Raw genomic sequence first — 13,099 nt, forward strand, 5'->3', positions numbered from 1 at the left:
AGTGCTCGGCCCCCCACGTCCCCCCTGCTCCCAGCCCTGCTGCCGCGGGGAGCCGAGGGAGAGGCGCCGCGGGTCTTCGCAGGGCAGGGCTTGGACATTACCAAACGCAGGAGCGCACAGCGATGTTCTTTCGAGGGGATTGAAGTCTTTGGACAGTCGGAGTTTTTGTCGGTCTGAAATGAGTTATTTCGGTGCTGATTTCACAAAATTATAAATAGATCAGCCTGGCCGACAGAGCGATTGCAGCTGCAACAATTGTGCATTTTTATCCTCTCAGAAGCTGTTCGTCTTGTGCCTTACTTGGAGCAAGCATAAAGTGGGCCACTTTGAGCACTTGCGTCTTGTAATTTAGAATTCACTCCTTGCCTGAGTGGCACTTGGAGGCTCTCGTTTTCCATCTAATTGCTGGAACTTTTGGAGAGGTGAACTGCCATAATTTTGGGTGAAACTGCAACCCATGTGCTTTCATACTGACATTCTTAAAAAATGAAAGAGCATTTCTATACTTAGAAAGTCATTAAACTGCTGAGGAAGCGAGAGGTTAATGGGGAGTCAGTTTTATACTTCAGCTGATGAAAAGAATAAAGGATGGTGTAAATCACTACCCTGTTTGTTACTTCATACTCATTTTTATTGTAGCAGACAATAATTTTTTCAGTTGCAATTTTTCTCCTAAGTTAGGAAGTTACAAAACTTGCTTTCTGTGTGCAATATGTGGCTCCCTTAGAATCAGACAAGGTGCTGACACACCACACTGTGAGAGGAGTTAACGTGGGTCCAAATACATCATGCAAATCTCATTCTCTTTAGTCAGATATATTTTCCATGGGGTCCCTAGAGAATAAGGAAAGATTCACTGCTCGTGCCCTTTTCTAAATGAGGTAAACACTTCCTCTGTGATTTCCCTCGGGAATTCCTGTAGAGGAGCTTTCAACCTGGCTGCAGAACTTGCTTTCTGTGCAGTTCAGAGTGCTGATGCTCACTTATTGTTATTATGGTGTCGGTTTTCAATTAAAGTTGTAATATTAAATATTGATTCAAGGTTTTCTGAGTGCAGTTATACATATCTAAGTGGTCTCATCCAAGCCTTTTGGGGTGCAGGAAGAATAGAGAAATATTTTCTTCCCTTAAGAGAACTTTAATCTCTGAAATGTCTCTTTAAATACACTTGCTTGTTTGTTTGTTTTCCTCTCTTGAGAGCTGACATTCTTTCTACTACTTTAATTTTGACACTTTCCTGTTGAGTTTGGAGAACTCTGTTTAAAAATAATGTGTGTTATTATTACCTATTTTTCTTGCAAGCAAAGACTTGATGATAAATATGGTGTAATCATCTGCTAAGGATAAATAATTACATAAGTAGAAGTTTTCTATTTTTCTCTCTCTCTCCCTTTAATGATGATAGGCAGTTGCTATCTGGGAAACAGTCTTTTGCTTTTGGTAAAGAGGTCACTGGTATTTGTGAGCCATCAGACTGACTGTAACCATAAATTCTCTTGTATCATGACAGGAATTAAATCCAGATAGGTGAGAATGCTGCTCATTACAAGGTGACTCATAATCTGCATACTTTTTTAATCTGTATATCTGACATTTACATTTCAGAAGGCAGGCATTTTTCAGCTTGGGCAGGAGGCTTGATTCTACATTCAGATGTGCTCAGATTTGGAAAATGACTTAGCCATTAATGCCTTATTTCTTAATAACACCCCTGTTGCTGTCAGTGTAAGTAATTTCTTTTATGGGATGGTGTATGTGGAGCTCTCTTCTTCTATTGGGGCTGTATAAGCAAATAGCAGCTAAGATGAAGGAGAGCCTCTCTGAATTATATTTTTTGTATGTTTTAGTCTTTCTCTCGTATCAGATAGCTGAACTCTTCTGACAATCTGATGGGACTGTTCAGGTGTGTTTTTTGAAGCTCTAGACACTCTCTCATTCTCTGTTTCTGGAGTCTTACCAAGCACACAATTAAGTGCTGAGTTAAGAACCTGCCTACTTATTTTGGCATCTCTCAGTATGTGACTCAGACTATTTAGTTAAAATATAAAAGTTCATGCCCTTGCAAGCCATTCACCTGTCTCATAATTCCCATTTCCCTCTTCCTTGAAATCATGTTTTGATTTGAGAGTTCTGTTTCTCACACAATTCAGGATCACTAGACATTTGTCTAGAGGACTACACAAGGGTTCTACTTTGTTCCCCCCAGCTTATAATTTGACTCATGTGAAACCAGGCTGTTTTGCATCTGAGGATGGGATCCATCTTACCATGTGTAGATACCTCCAATAATTGATCTAGACTTTTTTACTCACCTAGACACCTGTACTGCCTATCAACAGAAATATGTTCTTGCAATCAATCTCATTTTAGACTAGATGCTGAAAACAGGACCTATGAATTACATCCTGAAAGCGTTCTTTCTCTGCATTGACTGTAAAGAGGGCATATGGAGGCTACTTATATTTAAATGCCTGTAAAATACGCATTTAAAATTAAATGAGAAAAATCAGCTCACTTAAGTCTCCAGCTGTGCAAGTCACTTTTCTAAAAGCAAGCTCATGGTGCCTTCTGTCTCTTCAAGGCATGGTTAAATGGTCATAATTTTATTATTGCTTTTGTATGTTAGAGATCTTGTTCAGTATGTCTGGGGTTTTTTACCTTATTTTTGCTGTCAGTATAATACAAATCAAATAGCATTTGGATTTGTTTGGAACCTGAGCAACTTTGAAATGCATGAATTTCTCTTTCTCTAATGGTTCAGACCAAAAAGAAGGTGTTTTGGGGGAAAGGATTGATCATTTTTGCTTTCCACTCTTGATCAAATTGGGTCTTTAGTGAATAAGAAACCAACACATACCTGTCACGCAACCATTGGCTCATATCACAACCATGATTCATTGGTCTGCAAGGCAGATTCAGAGCAGGATTTGCTGTTTACATCCATAGAAGAAGAACAAGTAAGATCATGATGAGTACAGATAATCATAACAAGTACTGAGATAATAAAAGTGTCTGATTATGAAAATGGATGCAATTATTATAAAAATTATTATGTAACACCCCATAAAAAACCCACAATCAAATGCAAGCATTTTTCCAAAACATGGCAAAGATCGAGACAAATCTTTTCTCTCATGTTGTACACGTGTCCATTGAATAAACATTATATGAGCACATTATATTCTAACTGTTTTTCCAGCATAGGAAAAAATATTATTTCATCCCATATTAAAGCCATATAAATCACATATAAACTTTGTATCTGTGAGTTTTACAATGCTTACATTTGTAATGAAATGGTGATAGCAAGAAACTGTTAGTATACATTTGAAAATGGTGATTCCTGCAAAGAATAGGAATGTCCAGATCTCTTGTCTATCACAGTTATCCAAAAAGTGTCCAATGTTGCCAATTTTAGATTTCCTTAATTCCCACAAATATAATTTGACTGGTAGGCATATCATTTGTGAGCTGCACATTTCAGTTATGAGCAAGTGATGAATTTTTAATGGTTTGTTTCATCAAATAATCAGAAATAAAACTTTACTTTCCATATTTTTTAAAAAATAATTATTTATGCTGCTAAGGGCTTAATTAGGTATTCTGTGGGATTGAAATGAAATCTATAAGTGAACATGGGAAAAAATTTGAGTACTTCTGACAACACTTCTCCTTGTTTAAGTGTATCATATAGCTTAAAGAATATTAAAAATATAATGGATTCTGTGCTTCCCCTGGAAACTTCCTATCACTTATTTTTTTCATGTTTTAAATCCCAATTGTCTTTCCTCATAATTATGTGTAGGTCAGTCACTGGTAGATACAATGTAGTTCCTTCTAGAAATATTATTTTTTTATTTCTTCAGTATGTGGACACTTAGCAAGGCTGTAGTGTGGCAATTCATATATTTCACTAAAGATATATAATTGACTTAAGAGGCAAACCTGGCAGGGCAGCAGCAGCAGTAACCACATTCCCAGGGCTTCAAAACATTAAACTTAATATCTTCTTCCCCCGGTTCTTCTGCCCAGTATGCAGCCTTGTCTTTCTCTTCTGGGCTTGTAGTCTGGGACTGGAAGACTTGAAAGTGGATGTGTAAAAAGAATCATCTGTTAGCAAGCAAATTTTTCCCTTTTCTGTATTGCTGACTAGAATCACAAAATCATAGAATGGTTTGGGATGGATGGGACCTTAAAAACCATCTTGTTCCATCCCCCTGCTGTGTGCAGGGACACCTTCTACTAGATCAGGTTGCTCAGAGCCCCATCCTGGCCTTGAACACTTCAAGGGATGAAGCATTCTCAACTTTGCTGAGCAAATTGGTCCAGTGTCTCACCACTCTCACAGCAAAGGATTTCTTCCTCACACCTAATCCATGCCTACCCTCTTTGTTTGAAGCCACTCCCCTTTGGCCTGTCACCACAAGCCCTAGGAAAACCTTCTTCAACTTTCTTGTGGGTACTGGGAGGTTGTTTGTAGGTGCTGGAAACCTTCTATTTTCCAGGCTGAATAACCCCAACTCTTTCAGCCTGTCTTTGTAGGAGAGGTGTTCTGACCCTCTGATCATCTTGGAAGCCTCCTCTGGACTCCAGCATGTCCACACCCTTCTCATGTTGGGAGCTCCAGAGGACAGCACAGTACTCCAGGTGGAGTGGAAGCAGCAGTTGAGCTGGGGAATGCTGAGGTGTGGTGGTGGTCCTGCATTTGTTATGTCCTTCCCCTCCTTCCACCTGCCAGTCCTTTTGCATTCTGAGTCAGAATAATGGGAAAACAACGACTCATGTATTTTAGGGGCAGTATAGGAGAAGGAAGACTGCAGGTTCACAGAAAGGACGAGCTGAGGAGGGGAAGATGAGAAAGACAGGCAAGCATCCATCTTTACCAGGGTGTATCTGTCCTAACCATCTTCTTGTTGCATATGTTTTCAGGTGTTACTCAAAATGTGGTAGTTTGCAAACAAATAAATATTTTCACTCATTGAGGCAGGAACAGCACATGGGTTATACCTGTCAGAAAATCATGGTTTTGTTTTTGGAATGTAACCAGCAGGCCTTGTGGTTTTGGCTGATAAGAATGACTTACACTGTTCTCTGGAACATAACATGAGATCATAAGTACAGATAGCTTGAGTGGGATTATAAGTGATCAAAGTCTGTGATGTCTATGCAGAGGAATGTGTTACACTACTTTTCATTTTTATGAGTATATCTTTCTCTAAGGGAAAGGATTTTCCCCAATCATTGGAACCTGAGCAACTTTGAAGATTCTGCTCAAGTAAGAAATTCTGTAAATTTTACTTTATGACAGTGAAAGGCCAGTGAAAATTCTTCTGTATTCAATTTCTGTCTTGTCAATATGAGATTCTTCTTGCTTTGTGTTAAGAAAAAAAATTATTAGATCTTTTTCACTATTTTAATGATAAAGGAAAAAAAATCTGTGAAATTCAAACAGTCTGAAAAATCCAAAATATCATTCAGAAAAATCTATTATCTATCTGTTTCTGTCTTGTTTTCCTGAGTTTCTAGTAATTCCATAAAGTATCTAAATTGTCATTTAGTTCTTAGAAAAAATGCCTAGATACTTTCTAACCTTCAAAAATAACAGTCAGATTGGAAAACAGCAGCTGACATAAAAAGCACAACTTCATATTTTTTGGTGAGTTGGGAGTTTTATGTATTTGCTGTACTCTAAACAGCGGAAGTTAGTTATGTGAAAGAGCCAAATTCCTGCTTTGCAATGCCTGTACTGGACTCAGTTACTTTCCTCTGTTCTTGACAAAATGGCCTCTCCCAGCCACCGCATACCTGATTTTTCTCCATATCAGATCCCTTCTCTCTCAGTCTGCTCAGTATCAAGTATTCACCAGTCTGGCCTTCTTTTATATCCATTCTCCCCCAAATATCCAGCTTTGCCACGTTTTGAACCACTCCAGTTGAGCAGCAATCCCTTGGGCTTTCCATTGTGAATCTGAGTATGGGCAAGTGCTGTGTGCCTGAGTTGAGCTTGTGCCACACTCAGCCCGTGGCAGTAACACTGGTGTCACCTGGCATTGCTCAGCTTCATGAAGTGCAGTGCAGTCCAGCACCCTCCAGCAGCTTCCCCTGGGCTGGTAGGGCCCACACGTGCACTGACAACAGCACTGTCACCAACAAGGTAAGTGGACACCATACAATCCTGTTCCAAGTCATAAATACAACACAATTCAGATCCCAAGTCAGAAACCTGGTAATTGTTATCTGTCCTACAACTTCCCTGTGCTGTGAATTTAGGCACTTTTATTTGAGCCTTTCTATTTAGGAAGCTCAAGAACCCACAGCGTAGCCCTTAGACATACTACACAGTGTAAGAACCTGTATAGAAAAGATATTTTGGGGGGGGGGGATGGGGGGTGGTAATGCAGAGTAGAAGGAATTTTCTTTATATTTATATAGTTTCCAAGGTGACCCTATCCATCACAGGCACGATAATCATATAAAGACAAATGTATTCCATCCAAACTGGATACAAAAACCTATACGCCTCAGGCAAGATACAGCACCTTGCTATCTCTGCTTCATAGCTGCTTATTGCTCTGCCAAATCCAGATTTTAGGCTTTTGGAGAAAAAAAAGTTGGAAGGGAGTGGGCATACTTAGCTTTTACTGAAAAGCATCTGTCTTGTCAAAATTTTGCTTGGTTTGTAGCTGTCTAATGATATACTTTGAAATACTCTCAGGTCCACCTATTTTTCTTGGTCATTTCTCTCCACAAAAAGTAATATCTAAAAGCATTTTTCTTAAAGAGAAATCTAATTAGTAAACCATCCTTTCTTCCTGTGGCTTAGCCTGAAGTTATCAGCCAAATAAGGCTACATTAAAGAGGATGGAAGTGCTAAATACACAATTCAGTAGAAATATTTTATTCTCCTCTAGAGATTCATAATTCACATTCTTGTCTGTAGAGCGCTGGTGTCAAGTAAGATTCCTAGGGACTAATATCACAGAGTTTAGAGTACTGGATTGATATTTCTTTCTTGGCTAATTTATTCTGGTTTTTTGAAATTATTTTTCTTGGATCTTTTTTTAATCAGGATTATAAGACATTAAATTGTCACTGTTCTAGAAATATGGCAGAGTAAAGTCAAACCTTATATAACATGAATGTATGACATCACTGGGCTCTTTTATTTCAGTAAGACTTAGTTTCATATTTAGAATTAAGATGCTGATTTTGGTAGCAAGTTAAAATACATCAAATAGTCAGTGTTAATAGGGAATGCCATATACATTAGAAATGCAGATTTTTAGATTTCCAGAAACAACCAGAAAGGCTGTTTTAAAATTCTGATTCACTGGAAAGCTGGCATTTCAGAAATTCTTTCATCACATTCAGAAAACTGATTCTCATTCTCTGTGAAGATACCAAATGGGTTCTTTAAGAGTCGAATGCAAAGAAATCATACTCTGTGTAATATTCTCTGCTGTAGGGACCATCTGAAGAGGCAGAATATCTGCATGCAGCCATCACCTTTTTCATCCACTGTCCAGATATAAAGAGCCTCTGTGACCAGTCTTGTTCAAGTGCACTAACTGCAGGCAGCAGCCAGCCTCAGGATTCTGAGACATGTTGTCTTTGCTACTGCACTGGGAAGCCTGGTGGGAAAGAAAGGTGATTTCCTGTGCACCTTTCTTTGGGAAAATGCTGCAGCTGATATGTGCTGCCCACCTGGTGTGGATTCCATGTGAAGACTGTTCTCTGGAATACATGCCACAGGAAACAGTCCAGTCCATTGACTGGATACTGCTTGGTGCTGTCCCACTGCTGGGGATAGGTCTCAGGCTAAACAAAGTGCAAAGCTTGCCTGTGTTTCAGTGGCCACAAGGCCAATTTCCATGACAAAGTGAATGCAGTATTTTTAAAATATAAACCAAACTCATGGGGAAATAGCAAAAAAATTACTACTGGTTACAAATTACAATTCACCCACTTGCAGCTGTATAAAAAGGTCAAAATGTCACCAAGAAATAAACCACTGTACTATTTTTTCAGTGAATTAAGCATTAGTTAAAATAATTTCCATATGAAATCTGAATACTCTTATTTGACATTTGGAAAGCATTAAAAAGAGTTCTGTTTATTTTCTGGTATATATTATTTCATGAGAACAACTTTTTATCTTTCCAGTGGTTATGTTCTACTATTCAAAATAGTAACACAGAATGAACTAACTTTCTTTCTAGCTAAATTGAATGATTTACTGCTGTTGATCACCTCTCCCAGAGTGAAAAATAGCAGGAACAACTGTTAGTTTGGGATAAACAGGTTTTGTTTCCAGCTGAAACCACACAGAGCCAGGAATCATAGGAGCAGTGCTGGCTGGGAGTGAATCAGCCCATCCATTTGAAGGCAAGCCTGCCATCTACTGAAGGCCCAACCCAACCTCTGCAATGTGCCTGGGAGAGCTGAAACTAAAGTGCATAGGCTGGTAGGTGTGCAGGCTTCCATTGCAACCTTTGCAAGGCAAAGAGAAAAAAAAAAAGAAGGAACAAAACCCAGTTCAACTTCTTATCAAAGCTGAGTGTGCAGTATGAATCTCTATGCTTTTTCACTCTTGCTTCATCGTGTTTGATATTAAACAAATTCAACAGTAAAAAGTAGATTGGCTCTCTGTTTAACTGACTAATCTGACCATACATAAGGATATGCCTGGGTGAAAAGGACCACATAAGATTATGAGATTTATGCCATCTTGAAGATATTGTGAGTGAGAATTCAAGTGAAGCCCTGGAAATAGCATCATGGATATCATGGGGCATTTTACTGTTTTGACAGACATTTGATTTCTGTGAAAATTTAATTGAGCTTATAAAGAGATTTCATCCTCATTTCCCATAAATACATGTAAAACATGACAAAATTTATTATTTGCAAGTTTTCTTGTGTCCACTAGGAAGTGAAAGAAAAGAAACTGTACAATTGTTAAAGCTTTTCATGAAATATTTTAATAAGGATGTAACAGTTTCCACATTAGCAATTTTTAGACTAAAAGGAGCTGACTCACAGTCCATTGAAGTGAATTAAGATTTTTTTTCTCTCATTTTGATGGACTTTGAATCAGATAACTTTGAAATATTAAATTTATACATTCATTTAACAGTACCTAAGTTTTGGTGAAAGAAATGTACAAAGTAGCATCTTGCTTTTTGCTGCTGAGAAAAGTTAAAGGGTATAATTTAACAAAAAATCTGTAGTCAATCCACCACCACAAATACTAGATGCCTTAATTGTCAACCTTACACTTTACACTGTACTTAAGCACTGCAGCTACGAGTACAATGCTATGGGTATGCTGCTACTAGAGATTTTTCCAGTCTCTTGCTTCATATTGCCAGTAGTTATAATTGATACAACCACAGTATTGTGCTAGAGAAGTGATTTGTTACAGCTACTGGGAGACTTGCCACTGTGTGACACTGTTAGCATAGGTGGTAGAAAGCAAAAAACATAACTGCTTATTTCAACACAGTCTGTACCAACATTTCTGTGTGGGATAAAAGGCAGTAGGGATAGAAGGTTTCATTTAATCAGCTGTCATTTATCAAAGAAAGCTTCATCTGTCTATATGAAATTTGTTTTGTCATAAGAGGAGAAGAGAGAAAATTCAAGAGAGAATTTCTGTGGGGGAGACAATGAAAATGAAAGAGTTAGGAAAAAAGACAATGTTTTTATCTGGAAAGAATAAAAATATTCTTGAGCATCACCCATTTTAAATGCAACCTTGCAAGTAGCCACCACAGACATAAGTACATAGTATAAATTGCTTCAGAAAAACACGTTCACAACACAGTGACTAGAATCAAATAAAAATCAAACAAGAAGACACCTGGCACACATTAAAAACAAGAATTTTCAGAAATGAAACATTAAGAAGCTCTGGGTCAGTATATTACATTGGCAACATATGAAACCCATCTTGTTGGGTTTTTTTTAGTGCAACAGAAGAAACTGGAGCTAGGGTAATAGCTATTACTGAACAGCTACTTTTTCTGTCAAGTATTTATTTCAGAGACTGGTGGAGATTTTTTAAATGACTCCCCCTTTTTCCATATAAGCTAAAGTGACTTTGCCATCATCCAAGTCATTTAAAAACTGTCTCAGCTCCCTTCATTGCTGTTTCACAGCTGATGGAGCAGGCTCAAGACAGCAGATTCACAGTCTATGCTCCCTTTAAACTTTATTATCAGCACACTTTATTGTGTGTATGGACAGATTCAAACATTTCCCAACTCAGCAGTCCCCCCAGCTCCCATCTCAGTGAATCCCAGCTCTCTGCTCCCTATGTGTCATGGGACTGCTTTCTCCCATCGTGAGCAGCCTGCTGCACAGCTCCAAAGCACAGCAATAATCAGATTTTTTCCTGAAACATTTTTTGCTCTGTTTCTGCCATGTAGCACAGAGAGCCAAAGTCCCAGTGAGTTGGAAGCTGTCTGCAAAGCAAAAAAAAAAAATCTTCGCGACTATGGTGCTTCTTTCTCAGGGACTTTTTGCTCTCTGCTTTCTATTGTATTCCAGGGGAGGGAAAGGTAGGCACAGAGAGAGGCTACTCACTCCTTCCTGGGCAAGGGCAAGGTATGTGTTGGGGGGAATTTTTCCAGCATTTCTAATCTCTGAAGGGGAGGTGTGTACTGACGGATGTTGAGTGGGGTCATTTTCAGCTGGGGGGAGTCTGAGCCTGAATGCTGGGGCTTGACTGAAGCTCGACTCAGTGGCCTGGGGTGTTCCACCACCCAAGGGGAAGGGCAAACTGTACAAAAGATGGAGGGAGAGAAGTCACTGCAGGACCTTTACAGCCACTTGTCAGACACAGAGAAGAGTGGCAGAGCCAGGCTACCAGACCCTAAGCTACCAGACCCATGAGAGCCACAATTCACTAAGTGGATGTCAAAGCATCAGAGAATGCACCGGCTTTCAAGGGGGCCAACCAGGGCGCAGGGGGGCAGCAAATCAAGGATGTGGGGTTTTCTTTGCTCTTTCTTGGGCCAAACACTGGTGGGAGTGGGCAGGACCAAAATCCCCTCCCTCCCAGCCTCCCCATGCCACAGCCCTGGCTTCGCTCACCCTCCAGCTGGGGGGGCAGTAAGGGAGCTGGGGGACAGGAATGCTTCCTCAGAGGGTGGTAATCCTGGAGGTGCAAGTGCCATTCCTGTACATGCTCCCTGACTCCAAGTTGTCTGGGGGAAAGTCTTCCACGCTGTATGCCCTGCTCTTGAGGGCAGTGGCATAGTAGTCGATGGGTTCCTCTGCAGCATTGTCCATCCAGCTGAGGCAGAGCAGCCTCTGGAAGGACCGCTTGAAATTGTCTGAGAGAAAACCATAGAGGATAGGGTTGGCACAGCTGTTGGCATAGCCCAAGATGACAGAGAGCTGGCTGATGGTGGCATCATCCTGCTCTACAAAGACATTGACCAGCTGCACAATGTAGAAGGGCATCCAGCAGATGACAAAGACCATCACCACCATCATGACCATGAGGGTGATCTTGCGCTCTGAGCGTTTGCGTTGCTGCCACCCAGCCTTCAGGGCCACCATGCGCATCTTAGCGATGATGAGGATGTAGCAGAGGCAGATGGCCACCACAGGCAGCAAGAAGCCCATCAGAAAAGTGTAGACCACAAAGACCACCAGCCATCTCTGGGTGGGCTCTGGCATGAGCATGTTGCAAGCCACTGTTCCATCACTGTTGGCTGCTGTGTTGGAGAAGATGATGATGGGCAGGATGATGAGGATGGAAAGCACCCAGACACCCAGGTTGACCATCTTAGCCACCGTGGGCCGGCGGTACCTGGCCGCCTTGATGGGGTGCACCACGGCGATGTACCGGTCCACACTGAGCACCGTCAGGCAGTAGATGCTGGTGAACATGTTGATGGCATCCACACTGAGCACCAGGCGGCAGAGCAGGGAGCCAAAGGGCCAGTGGTGCAGCAGGGTGGAGGTAACCAGAAAGGGGACGCTAAGCATCAGCAGCTCATCTGCGATGGCCAAGTTGAGGATGTAGATGTTGGTGGCTGTCTTCATCTTGGCATAACGTAGGATCACGTAGATGACCATGGAGTTCCCGCACAGCCCCACCAGGCACACCACGGAGTAGATGAATGAGATGAGGATGGCGCTGCCCTGAGACTCACTCAGGGTGCTGTTCGGAGCGCCAGAGGAATTCCTGCCGCCCGAGTCCATGCCCTCCGCCGCCGCCTCCTCCGAGGCGCCACCGGCTCCGCCGCCACCACCGCCGCTGCCGCCGCTGTCGCTGCCTGCACCGCCCGGAAGCCTGGGGCAGGTGCCATTGGGGAGCATCCTCTGCCCGGACCCCCACGCCCCGGCTCAGAGCAGCAGGCGGCCGCCGCCGGCTGCGCTGGGCATCATCCCGTCAGGGATGCCGGCGCGGCGGCTGCGGGACGCGGGCATCGGGAGAGAGGCGGCTGCAACTGCTGCTCCCCGGCTGGTGAATGATTAATAGCAGCGGCGCGTCACCAGCTAAGGAAAGAAGGAGGGAAAGAAAAAAAAATGCAGGAGGAGACGTAAGTGGGTGTCCCTTCCCATCCCCAACTCCCCTTGCCCGCCTCCCATCCCGCCCTCCGGCTGTTCGCAAATCCGGCAGCTCCAGGGCATCCTGTTCCCTGTTCCCACTGCCCCACGCTACTCAGTGTCCCCCAGTTCCGCACTTCTCTCCCCACTCAGTATTGTTTCCCCCACTTCCACTCATCCCCTCCCTGTCCACCATCCTCTCCCTCCATTCTCCGCAGCTCTCCCTCCACGGCACCTGGGTCCAGAGCAGGGGCACCCCTGGCAAAGGAACTATCCTTTGTCCTTTAAGAAAAAAGCCCGGGTCTTGCATGGGTGAGCAGTGTTGCCTAGGCAAGCATGCCTCATGTCTACGCAGCTGCTGTAACCCTCTCCTGTCACTGCGCCGTGTGCATTGCCCACCTCACAGCGCTGGCACCAGGCAAGGCACCGAGCGACAAAGCACAAAACATTCAATCCTATGCGCACAGCACTGTCCGTGCCTCCCACCGCCACGGAGCTCCACGCCCCCGACCTTGTCCTGTCCCACCACCAACAA

The 13,099-nt window shown here is 42.4% G+C and overlaps 1 protein-coding gene across 1 annotated transcript; it reads right to left on the reverse strand.

The window, feature by feature from the left end:
- Positions 1–8,955: 8,955 nt before the first annotated feature.
- SSTR1 (somatostatin receptor 1) lies at positions 8,956–12,502 on the reverse strand. Its single transcript, XM_005417482.2, has one exon. It carries the CDS (start codon positions 12,331–12,333, stop codon positions 11,146–11,148), a length of 1,188 nt encoding a protein of 395 aa, XP_005417539.1. The 5' UTR covers positions 12,334–12,502; the 3' UTR covers positions 8,956–11,145.
- Between the last annotated feature and the right edge of the window lie 597 nt (positions 12,503–13,099).

The sequence above is a fragment of the Geospiza fortis genome, unplaced genomic scaffold, assembly GCF_000277835.1.
Source record: "Geospiza fortis unplaced genomic scaffold, GeoFor_1.0 scaffold54, whole genome shotgun sequence".
NCBI classification, from domain to species: Eukaryota; Metazoa; Chordata; class Aves; order Passeriformes; family Thraupidae; genus Geospiza; species Geospiza fortis.